This window comes from Centruroides sculpturatus, unplaced genomic scaffold (genome assembly GCF_000671375.1).
Source record: "Centruroides sculpturatus isolate CEXI.00-Female unplaced genomic scaffold, Cexi_2.0 scaffold25, whole genome shotgun sequence".
Taxonomy (NCBI): Eukaryota; Metazoa; Arthropoda; class Arachnida; order Scorpiones; family Buthidae; genus Centruroides; species Centruroides sculpturatus.
The window spans coordinates 1082709-1096098 of NW_019384428.1; the positions used below are offsets into that span (position 1 = coordinate 1082709).

The window sequence follows — 13390 nt, forward strand, 5'->3', positions numbered from 1 at the left end:
AAATCATGTACCCAGTTTTATAAAAGCCTAGTAAGCGATTTAGCCTTATCAACAATAGGTCTTATGGTGTTCCCTGGCTTGTAGGTCTTTGTGAATGCGAATAGTTTAAGGGTATCAGGAGAAGTCATAACAGTCATAAAAATTAAAGATGAACAATCTTTAATTTTTTGGCACACGTATGTGTGAAATTAACAATGTGTCAATGTAATTATTTTGAATCTGTTCACAACAGGTATCTCTGATATAATGGTTTAAAAAGGCTTTATACCTCTCTTCTTTCAACAATATCATCGATCTACTTTTATCAGCTTTTAGCACAATGATATGATTGTCAGCCATTCATTTTTTGCTCTCTCGTAGAAGTGCTTTTGCATGCTTAGAGATTCTTCCTCTTTCAAAGTCTGATAATGTCTCACTTTGCAATGAGGCATGCATACAAATTGGCTGTGCAATAGCAATCAACTTTACTAATACAATGATCTGGATTTGCTTTTTATGGCCGCCTTTTATATCCTCCAATTGATTTCAATCTTGATTGTGCATGCATCCTCTCTGCATATATCTCATGATAAGTAACCAGTACACCAAATTTTGGGTCTATCTGATAACTCTCTTTAAAATAAGACTTTCTACAACCAATAACCAGTGTGAAGTATGACTAAGCAATAAAAAACAAATGTTTTCATAACCCCTTCTGGGTTCTTCCTCAGGTTTTCTTAATTCTAAATAAGCTGGATCTTCCAATTTCATTTGAGAATATAAAATTCAAATTCATCTTGCTGTTTAATTTTATATTCTCAAATGAAATTGGAAGATCCAGCTTATTTAGAATTAAGAAAACCTGAGGAAGAACCCAAGAGTTATGAAAACAAACTTTTCTTTTATTGCTTAGTCATACTTCGCACCAGTTACTGGTTGTAGAAAGTCTTATTTTATCATTATCCTGGTGTGACATGCAAATGTGTAACTCTTTCTTGGTGTTGCATTTTCTCTGGACAACAATGTATACACATACATACATACATACATACATGGTACATAAAATAAATAAACAAATAAAACATTAACTGATAATAAATCAAAACAATTTAATTCCAAACAATTCTTTGTTATACTTATTTTATCATTTACCACTTATTAGAACAAAAGCAAATTTGCATACTAGTGAGATGGGTGAGATTGTTTAGTTTTGCATAAAGATTAAATCTTGGCTGAATATTTCACATTGCAGGGTGCAGGTCATCTTCAATGTTTTTCAGAGTTGATTAATATTTTGATTTTACAATCATCAATGATAAAATGAAAAGGATATAACAAATATAGCAAGAAGCATAATGAATAGACTGTATAATAATAAGAATTTAATTTAAATAATACTGTTTAATCTTATTATCATGTGTTGAAATGGGCCAAAGATCTTAAGTATGAATTTTATCTCAGGATATATCTCAGCAATTGAATATTCAAAGCTTGGCAGCAATAAAAACAACATCGTGGTTTCAGTTCATTATCCCAAGAAATATTCATGAAACTTTGGGTAATACAGGTGTACCCCAGGTTACATACATAATGCATTCCATCAAACAGTGGTTGTATCATGAATTGCCATTTCCCATATATTTATGTACATTTTATTTTAATTCATACATGTCTTAAATTTAATTTTAAATAAATTCATATAACATCAATAAACCAATAGAACACAACTAAAAACTTGGATGTAACTTCATATACATATTTTACAATAGATTTACATAACTTTGCAAATTTATAGAAGGCACAGTTAAATACATACATTTTATTTTGATGGCAATTTAATAACTCTTGTACTTTTTTTCGAAAATTTCTGAAAATTTGGAAGTTTGTTTCTTAGGAGATTGATGCTATTAAATTTTGTTGATTAAAGGTCAAGAGGGTGGGGAGATAAAGGGGGTCGTGTGTATCTCCAGTAGAATCGACTTAATGATGATTTTACTTGTTATTACCATTTAAAATTTTTATAAAATCTATTCCTACCCTCAAAATTAAGCTTTTTGCCATTTTATAATTTATTTAATAGTTAAAAATATAAAATTTTTTACATAATAGGGTTTTTTCAACCTCCACCAACCCACAATAAAAAAACAAGAATGGAGAACAAAACCACTTTATTTGTAGAAGGTAGTTACAGGTTGCATTGATGGTTGTCCCAGGTGCCATAAATTTTGGTCATCAAAATGTCTCTTTGGTCCCAGAAAACAGTTGTTGGTAGAAAACGATCATTCGAATTTTTTTGGTTTGTTTGGAGATGAAGTGTGCATTCATTGTTTTAGCTGCTTTTTTGTCTTGACATTTTTGAACAACACCCACATCTCATCCCGTCACAATCTTGTCCAAGAACATCTCTCCATCCTGGTGGTAATGCTGCAGAAATGTCAAGGCAGTGCCCATCCTTAGAGTCTTGTGATAGTCTGTGAGCATCTTCGGAACCCATCATGCATACAAGTTGCTGAACCCAAGCTTATCCGTTACAATGTTATACGATGTAGACTCTGAAATTTGAGTTAACTCCTCACTGAGCTCAGAAATAGTAAACCGACACCTTTCATGCACCAATTGATCCACTTTGTCCACCAAATTGTTTGTCATCATACACTTCCTCCCTTGACCACCTGCATCATGAATGCTGTCACATCCTTGTTTGAATTTTCTGCATCATTCACGCACATATCCATAGCTCATGAAGTTCTCACCATACATATTACACATCCTTTGATGAATTTCACCTCCATTCAACCCTTTGGTCTGTAGAAATTGAATTACTGCTTGTACTTCACAGTTGGCAAGAGACTGGAGTGGCAGCACCATGTTTGTGTGCAGTAGAAACTGTCTAAAATAGCTTGGTGCAACACTAAGTGGTGAGTGAATATACTACTCACTAGGGGAGCATCCTGCCATGTCTCACATGCCTCCATTTTTTTTTCATGCATTAGTGGAGGTTGAAAAATACCTTCATATCATAACAGATAATACCATCAAATGTTGCTGGGAAAGTTAATCAACTTGTTGCTGAATTTTTAAAAAAATTAATGCAATCACTTTAATTCCCAATGTTTTGACTAATGTTGGATGGGGTGTTATATCATTGTCTGTCTTCATCAGTTATCCTTAGAATATTTTCTTTATGTAATATCTCCATCAATTCTGCATTTGCTAATTCTTTTTCATGAGTTTCAATTAGCTGTTTAATATCTGCCATATCAATTTCTAAATTCAGTCTACTCCCCAGTTGAAAAACTTGATTAGTTATCATATCAGAAGTTTCAATATCATCTATATAATATTTAACAAATTTTGAGATTAGTGCCCACAATTGTCACTACTCTTACATTATGTAAAATCAACTATATTATTCAAAAAATAATTAATGATTTGCCAAATTTTCTTAAAACCCAGACATAGCTGGTCTTCAATTGAACATACGATGCAAAAACTGGACAGATGGAACACTTGGAACAGATGAAGCATTGTATCGGTGGTGATAGTTTAGTTGGACCATGGGAGGGGTACAAATATATGACGGTTGTATATGCAGTCTGTTTTATTGCAAGATAATTGTAACCTGGGATATGCCTGCATTCAAAAATTCTTTATCTTGCATAAAACCAACATCAACACAAAATGAAAGTAACTTCTCCAATTCTGGAATTTTTGTATCAAAACAAAGGACATGTTTGTCAGATAAATCAATAGATTATTCATGTATATTGAAAAGTTATTTTAATAATAATTTTTAGTAAATATATAATTTACTAAAAAATTTTATTATGTACTATTGTTAAAAATACAATATACATAAATACAAATTTTAATATGTTTAAAAAATTAAGTGAAAGTAAATATGAGACAATAGTATCTTCTAATCCTAAATTGCATCATTTTTTCTAATTAGTCCAAATCTTTTATAATCAATTTTTTAAATCTCAAAAATTTTAAAGTGTGTTGATTCTTGAAAATTTTTTTACTGATTTGGGAATTCCAGATTTTTGAGAATCCAAGAAGTTTAGGAAAACACAATCCTTTGCCACAATATATAATTCAAGGATGTATGTACAGATTTAATATTTACACGCTGAGGAATGATGGAAACAAATTTTAGTTTAATTACTGAAATAAAAATTTTAATATCATGTTTTTTCAAGAGCACAAAACATTGCTGGTGTTATCTAACATGACGCTATGTGCAATGTAATGTTTGAAAAAGTAAATGGTAGTAGAATGAGACTGAATTGAGGTGTAGATTTAATTGAAAAATAGAAGCAGATCACAGCAACAAAAAATGTATGAGTGCTTTATACTTGTTTTGTATCTGTAATTTTTAATTTCAATTAAATATTTTAAATCAAAATAGTTTTCATAATTATTTTTACTAATCAGTATTGAAGAATCTGACAGAGGAACATTTTGGATTGAAGTGAAATTGTTTGCAAACACCCAAATTTTTCACAAGCCCAAATGGGGTTTGCAACCTATAGCATTAATTTAGAAGATTCTTTTTAAAACCTAAGCAGTTCTCTTATGTAACCTCTTTAGAAGCTAAGCAAACTTTTGAATTTGTATTTGATGGATATCATCAATATTTAAAATTTTTTCTATTCTTTTGAAATTTAGCTTAGCATTTATTACTGTATAATTATAATCTGGCCAACAAAAGATGACTTTTCAAAGTTATTTTTGATAACTGGTTAGTCAATCTTATTGAATTACAACATGACTCAATTATAATGCTAATAGGCTATAAATTCTTCATTGCTATAAAGTGATTTTGAAAATTAAAATAATGTTTAAAATGATATCACTAGCTTAACAATGCAATGTTTTTTCACACAGTAGTGTTACTTTCTGCCATTTTGATAACAAAATAAAAATTAATAATGATAATGCCATTATCATTTTGTATTAATTCCTTCATTTTTTAAACACCACAGTTTAGAAATTCATTTTATATTTATTGAAGTAATATTTAATAACAATTCATCAATTCTTTACCATAAGGAAGCACAGCTATCATTCAATCTTTTATTAAATGAAATATAATTGAGTGATCAACTCTCAAACTTGTGTAATTGAATATTATGGACATTAAAATTGTTTTTCATTTAATTTTTTCTGAGTTTATTTTGGCTCTTAATTATGAGTTTATAATTATTATTATGATGATAATAAATAAAGCAGAACTGAACTAATAGAATAAAAGAATTGTGTGGTTTGATGGTCATCTTGCATTTTTGACACTTACAAAGTCTAGAACTGTCTCAATATTCTGCTTTATAATTACATCTACACAAAAATAAAACAAACAGTTTAATGTTTGAGATGATACCTTCTAAACTGGATACTGGTAAGTGTCATACTTTCAATGGCTACTCCAGAGAGACAGGATATATAATGGTGTGGGTTGTATAAAGGTTTTATTTGTTCTAGTGATTTTCTGCAGATAAAATATGATGATGCAGGCTATCTGCATGAAATTATAGTAATTCCAATTATTCTTAGTATAAGTTTAAATAATTCAAAAAGAGAAAGTAGTAAGTATCCAACTGCTTTATAGAATGTGTGCAGTTTAGAAACTGCAGAAACTGTCACATTTTATAGTTTTAATAGCGTGATATGAAAAAGGAAATCCAAACTAGAAAATAATCAAACAATATCATGCAAACAAACTTTCACTTTCTAGCACAAATTTGTGTTAGAAATTGAAAAAGTTGTTTGCATGATATTGTTTAATACAGTAGAGTCCCACTAGTCCAAACACTGCTAATCTGAACATGTTTCAGTTGGTGGAGAGGAAATGTTTTAGCTTGCAAAATATACATTTTTTTGTATTTTCCAGTTGAATTTAAATGGTATTAATGGTATAAAAAATATAGAATTCCACAAAAAAAATTGTATTTTATTGTAATACTGTATTAATACTGTACAAAATTAATAAATCAGTGTTTGACATGACCTAATAAAACAGCAGATCTATACTGTACTTACACACAAAAACAGAAACAAAAGTCATTGATGGTGTTGGATCTATATAAACTGGACCTGTTTTACTGCTTGCTTCTGCATTATTTCAATTATTCGGCTAATCCGAACAGGGCTCGGTCCCAATTAGTTCAGACTAGCGAGACTCTACTGTAGTGTGTGTCTAGATAGTAGAGTTGCTTGCCATATTGGACATAATGATACATATGTTAAGTACATAAGTGATCTTCAGTGTTCAAAGTTGAAATGATTACAAGAATGGAAAAGAAAAAAAATATCATCAATAAATACTGGAATACTGATGAACACTAGTGACTCAAAGAAAACTAATTTAAATTTAAACATGAAATTTTTGAAAATTAAACAAAAATTGACTTTTTTTTTTAGAAATATACAAACATGCAAATTACATTATTTATTACAAATGCAAAATTATTAAAAATTTTTAAAAAATGCATTATATTCTAGGTCACTGGATTTTATAAATTAGGAATCTGACTTGAAAAAGCATTAAAGCAATTAAAACAAATATTTCATTAGTCAAACATTTCTGTATGAGTTCACAAAAAATATGTTAATTGATTACATATTATTATAAAGTATTAACAAATTATCAATGAAAATGAAACATTAGATTACTGTTTTTATTTTCACATATAAGAACTTGAATACATCTAAATATTTTATGATATGATTAATACTGACAATATTAAATTTTAATCTAAGATACAAAATTCTAAATGCATACTTAAACATTCAGTATGCAACAATAACTTAGACTATTACTGGAATGTTACAAGAGATTTTGGTACACATGATTTTTCATATTACTGCATTACAAAAAAATATCAAATGAAAAACATTTTAAATTTTCTACTTCTATATATATCTATATATATAAAGTAATAAAATGTATATAAAATAGAAAAACAAATTTATAGAAAATCAAATTTTAAAAATTGATTCTAATCACTAGTGAAGCAATGATTACCTAAATTAAATTTTTTTTAAACTTGCAATTCTTCAGATTCTACTTGACAAAAAAAACTTTTGTCAAAAAAAACTCTAAAACAGGATTTGTTGTAGCTTATTAATAAATATGGTTACATCACAAATTACAAATAGCACTTCACACTGCACTTGCACTAATGAAAAACTAATGTAAAAACACATACATTCAAACTTTCCATGTAAAAGAACATTTTACTTTATTTCTGTTCTGTCAAATGAGCTTTTAAATACTTCATAACACCAAACATTCGAATTCTTTCTTCACCTGAAGTTGATAATATATTTAATAATTAATTTCATAAATAATTATAATCAATGTTAGTCAAAGATAATATTTTTAAATTGTATTTTTATCATCATCACTATCATTATCATAGGAATCAATAGTTAAGAAATATAGAAAAAAAATATTTATTTCACTAAATGATTTTCTTAAATGATAAAATTATTAAATTAATTAAATAGAGGATATTAATTTTAAATATGTAAATATTATAATATAATAACTTTTTGATTTGCTAAAATCTTTCTTTGAACAGAGAATAATAGTAACAATGTGAAAAAGTAACAATCTGCATTATTAGTACAGAATGATATATTTACTTGAACAAATATTTAGATGTTTAAATTATGAGACCAATAAGTATTATTGTTGGATGTTTATAGATTAAAAAAGTAATGGATTTACATAGAATTTCATGTATATAACATTTCATTTGCTGCTACTTATTCAATATTGTTTTTTTTAGAGCAAAAAATTTTCTAGAAAATCCAAGTAATTTCAGACTATGATATCCATCATCACCAAGAGGGGAAAAACTACAGCTCTTTTAGACTCTCTTCTGAGTAAAACGACATGAATTAAAGTTATGGTTGAGGAACTATGTGCCTTATTTGGTGTTTTCTCAATTTTTTAGTAAAGTACAGAGGAATTGTTTTAAAAAATGTAAGAAATGTGTTGTCTTTAATGTGTGTTTATAATACAAACATTTATAGCTTGCTTAATTTTTATTAAAACCAACATAAAATCAATATTAATAACAATTTATTAAAGTTAATATTGTTGACCTTCAATTTTATAGACTTGATATAATAAATTTCACAAACAATAAACTAAATATGCTTGTTCTAAAATATGATTACCATATTGAAAAATTTGAAAATGAGGACATCTCCAACCAAATTGGTGTCCAGAGTTGGGTATAAAATCTTGAAAGAAGTTTTCTAACTACAGGAGTTACAATAATATACTGTGATAAAACATTACTTTTGAAAACCTTTTAACATAATAAAATAAATTATATTAAGATAATTCACTTAAAAATGTTCTGGAACATTAACAGATGCCTAGTAACAGAGAATGCAAATAAAATATGATTTAATGGATATGGATTGATTCACACACACAAACTGTCTTTCAGTATTAAACATTTAGTATATATCTCTTTATTTATTAATTTCATATTTACTGGTATTGGTTGGTTGTGCATGCTTATTCTATCCCAGTATTAAAAAGTGATTGATTAAACATTTTTATAAGCAAAGTGTTAGTACTTTCAATGACACATTGTCATCTTTCTCAGACAACCATTTCCAAATTAGATACAGGAGTTGACAAACCTTTTTGAGTCTATATGTCATATAGTAGTCTTATTTATGTTTAAAAATGTTTATGCAGTTTTAGACTTTGAATTACAATATTTAAAGAAATGAAATGAATATGTTTTAATTAGAGTAAATCTAAAGAAGCTGACTGAAGAAAAAGACAGGTGATGAACTGAAATCACATGATACATTACATGCCAGATGATCTTTCTCAATGTACCACAGGATCCCACCCCAGCACTACACTTAATAGGGATCCTATGGCTTCTATGCTATAAAAGGTGAAGTTGCTAACCAAAGACAAGGAGCTTCTGACATTTTTGAAGTTCCCACTCTGCAGAAAGCTGTTGCACCTACTCTTCAGCAGGATCAAGACACACAAGCCAGATTGTCCACTAAGACCAGTGTTATAAAAGACATACCCCAATAGTGAACTGAAAAGAACCTTACAATTTCTTAGATTTGAATATATAGTAAGCAGCACTGAATAATATATAGTCCTAAGAAAACTGAAACAAGAAGAGAGTGATTTGTTGACAGTCATGGATTACATCAATTTATTTCCTTCAATCAAGAGAAAAGCAGCAATTGCATTAAAAAAAATTTTAATTTGCCAAAGAATGGATATTAATAAGAATAAGTATAAAAAAGTGACTGGTTATCTGGATTTAATTTAGACAAATTCATATTTTGTTTGAGACAGTGTATACTATAAATAGGTGTGCCAGTACGTTCACCTGTTTCTAGTGACACTGCTGAGAGAATGGTCTCCTGCGTAGAAAATCCGATAGTTAATAAATAAGTGCATAATATAAAAATTATTTGTTGATGTGTTGATGAAATTCTTGTAATATGGAATAATAGATATAAAGTGCAGGGGTTATAAATAACAATTCAATAGATGTCCAATTTCATAGACCTCTACATCTATATTTTAGGAGAGGGTTATCACAAAAGAGTATTCAAGAAGCCTACTAACTGTAATTCCTATATTACACATTGGCGATTGTAAGACAGTAAGGCCCACAAGTCAGGATCCCTTAACAAAGAGGGAAATAATGCACTCTTTGTTAATAACACTCAGACAGTAAAAATTTTTCATTCATTATATAAACAATAATTAATTGTGGTTTCTCTTACATTGGGAGGCCTTATTAGGGGAACTTTAAATATTGATAGTTACAAAGCAGGGCCTGGAAAAGATGGCAAAAAAGCTGACCAGAAAACTAAAGGAAAGATGTGTAACTGGCTAAATAATAGCTTTTCTCTTAACCCATTATGCTAGGAACAATGATGTTACTACAACAGTAAAATGTCTCCTCTCCATCATGAAGCTACTATGTACAGACAAAGAGAAGTCAAAACAAACAACGTACACACACACAAGAGGGCCACTCTGAAAATTTCCGGATATGTGAAACCACTGAATACAGAAAAAAAAAAAAAAAACAGTCTGATACTTTACTGCCAGACATTTCCTGAGCAATAAGTTCAACAGTATACTTGTTCTTGAAATTTCCTGTGTGTGGGAAGTACTTGATCTTGGAGATGCCACCATATCTGGATGTTGGAATAGAGCTGATGTGCGAACATTTCTGAGCAATGATGTTTTACAACTTTAAACCTAGTTTGTCGGAGTCCTAGTGCCTCCACTGTTTGCAAGCAGCATTTCCCGATTCTTGTCGATCAAAAATAAAAGTACAGTAGAGCATTGATTATCCGACCCCCGATTAACCGTCACATCGGTTAACCGACCGTTCTAGTCAGCAAATTTCAAATGTCCGCTAGTGATGTGGCACTACACTATTTAACTATGTCTTGGCTACTTTAATATTATTTTCGTTAAATTTTTGCATGTTTTAGCTGGCAACATCGACTCGACCGTTGAAGGGAGGCCAGTATTTAAATGAGACTTAATTTTCTAATTATGACTGGTTGGTTGTTTTGTGAGCAATAAAATAATTTTAAAATAATTTTTAATAATACAATAGCGACGATTATTATTTTAAAAAATATTGTTAGGCTTAACATCGATGAAAATTCAACGCGAAGTTGATTAATAGCAATATACTAATATACTATACTAATAATGTATTTTTTTCATTCTTTTCAGTTATCCAATTTTTTCAGTTATCTGACCAACCTGAGTCCCGATGCTCTACTGTATTCTAGTGGTTTGAGAATTTAGATGTGGCAGAAACAGCCTTAAAGATGAAGAGAAAAGCAGCTATCCTGTAACTGCAATGACTCTGAAAAATGTGGTTTATCTTGAGAAACTTCTTAGAAAAGACCCCCATATAACCCATAAGGATATTGAGCATATCTTTGGTATTGGATTGGCGGCAGTGAATGGTATCTTGCACAATCATCTTTACGTCAGGATGATCGTATCTCGGTAGGTGCTTCATTCTCTAAATGAATAGCAAAAAAACTTTTATGGCATTCCACACAAGTTTCTTTTTTGCCACTATATACTGGAAAAATTTCAACAGGAAAGTTCAAAATTTGTGTGGGACATTGTGACTGGTGATGAGACCTAGATCTACCAGTATGAATCCAAAAGCAAGAGACAGTTTGCAGTTTGGGTCTTCTCAAATGAAGCACCACCCATCAAAGTCAAATGTTCAAGAAGTGTCAGTTGGAAAATGGTAGACACTAGTGTTGTAACGAATAGTATATTCGGCCAAACTATTCGGTTTGATTAATGCGCGTACGAAAATTTGCGCGCAAACCGCATTATGGCAAGGACCAAGCTCTCTGTTGGCCCGCTGTCACTACGCTTCGCCAATCACGTTAATTCTTGGCAGTTGTAGCGAACAGACAAGAGTGTCATGCCAGTATGTGATAGATGATGATATCAAATGTGGATAACAATGAAATGACCTACTCGTGTAAATAATGGAAAAAGAACAGAGAAGGACCGCGAAGTGAAAATGTGAAAATAAATATGAAATTGGGTTGATAACATAATTGAACAAGTCGAGGCAGCTTATTGGCACGAAATTCGTGGCCGTCAATGCCAAACAATTGTTGTCATAGACTTCAGAAAGCTAAATGCTTGTAATGAAAGTTACTTAGCGTGCACGGGCGAAAGCCTGGGGCCATTCGGGCTATCAAGCTGTCTAGAATCTGTGAAATCACAACTGTGACTTATATCGACGTCCTATCTGTCTGTTTTCTACGTTATCACCAGGCTGAGTTATGTAATTGTAAAATGGGAACTCCACGACGGAAAAGTGATGAATCGGAAGTATCGTGAGCGCGTATTATGATGTATGCACAGGCATACATGGATTAGAGCGANCTGTGACTTATATCGACGTCCTATCTGTCTGTTTTCTACGTTATCACCAGGCTGAGTTATGTAATTGTAAAATGGGAACTCCACGACGGAAAAGTGATGAATCGGAAGTATCGTGAGCGCGTATTATGATGTATGCACAGGCATACATGGATTAGAGCGATAGAGGAAAGAGAATGGGGAAGAGCGAAGACGAGCGCTTAAAAAGAAGGATAGGCAGGGTCAGACCCTCAGATGTGCGAGATTCTCCAACGACAGACGTGTACGTGTGCTGATCTTTGTAATTATAAATTGTGAATACATGTGACTAATATTATTTTCTTTTTTTATTTTGTGCATGTTACAAGTTATAAATAAATATAAACAAACAACACTAACTCAATAACATTAAATCTAAATACCAAAATGATTAATTTATTGTGCTTTTGTTATTTATTACTCCTGTTTTTAGGTATTCGGCCGAATAGTGATTAAATATTCGGTATTCGGCCAAATAGTGAAAAATAGGCCGAATACCGAATAGTAACCGAATATTCGTTACATCACTAGTAGACACATTCTTTGGAAGACAAGGTCATGTTGCTACCATAGCCCTTGAGGATAGGAAGACAGTTAATGCAGAGTGATATACTACCATTTGTCTTTCTCAAGTCTTTCAAGAAATCCACAAATGGTGCCCTAAAACAGGCCTTCGTAGACTCTTGCTGTACCATAACAATGCAATGGCACATACAGCAATGAGAATGATGGACTACTTAAGTGATTCCAGAGTGCAGTTGGTCACCCATCCCCTTATAGTAGAGATTTAGCACCCTGCAACTTCTTTCTCTTTTCCCAAGGAGGTCCTCAAGAGATGTCATTTTAGGAGTTCAGACAAGGCGGTTGCTTTGTACAGAGACACCTTGGCAGACATCTCAGAAGAAGACTAGTGTCAGTGCTTCCATAGCTGGTTCTCCCATATGCAAAGGTGCATCAAGCATCAGGGAGAATACTTTGAGAAGATTCAAGGACAGACAAAGTAACAACAAAAAAGATTGTTGTATCTAGCAACTTTCAGAGTAGCCTTTGTATATACAGGTAACCCCCGTATAACACGGTAGTTACGTTCCAAAAAATTGCCGTGTTATGCGAATCAAAGAACTAGTACGAAAAGGGGGGTTAGGTTCCAAAAATTAAAAAACATGCTACTATATTTTCATAATTAAATTAAATATCTTTATTAAAATTTTCTTAAGTGATACATATTAATATAAATTAAACAGTTTTCTTTGTCATCACTAAAAGCACTATTAACTGAGAGCGTTTTATTTTTGGCAAGTTATCGTTATCCTCCATTTTTCTGCATTATTTTCAGATTCATGCTTTACCTTTTGCAAAAAGTGTATGTAATTTTAGATTGCTTGCTTCTAGTTAAAAGATCTTTATAAATTTCCTTATATGGTGCTAAGCACTTATGAA

At 30.9% G+C, this 13390-nt stretch overlaps 1 protein-coding gene across 2 annotated transcripts in view; it reads right to left on the bottom strand.

Moving 5' to 3' along the window:
* Positions 1-6661: 6661 nt before the first annotated feature.
* LOC111619656 (upstream activation factor subunit spp27-like) overlaps positions 6662-13390 on the bottom strand; it is a 125692-nt gene continuing 118963 nt past the window's right edge. For both annotated transcript variants that reach the window (XM_023361421.1, XM_023361420.1), the window contains exon 11: positions 6662-7291. In XM_023361421.1, coding sequence (XP_023217189.1) covers positions 7224-7291 — 68 coding nt within the window. In that variant the 3' untranslated portion in view covers positions 6662-7223. The remainder of the gene's footprint in view (positions 7292-13390) is intronic.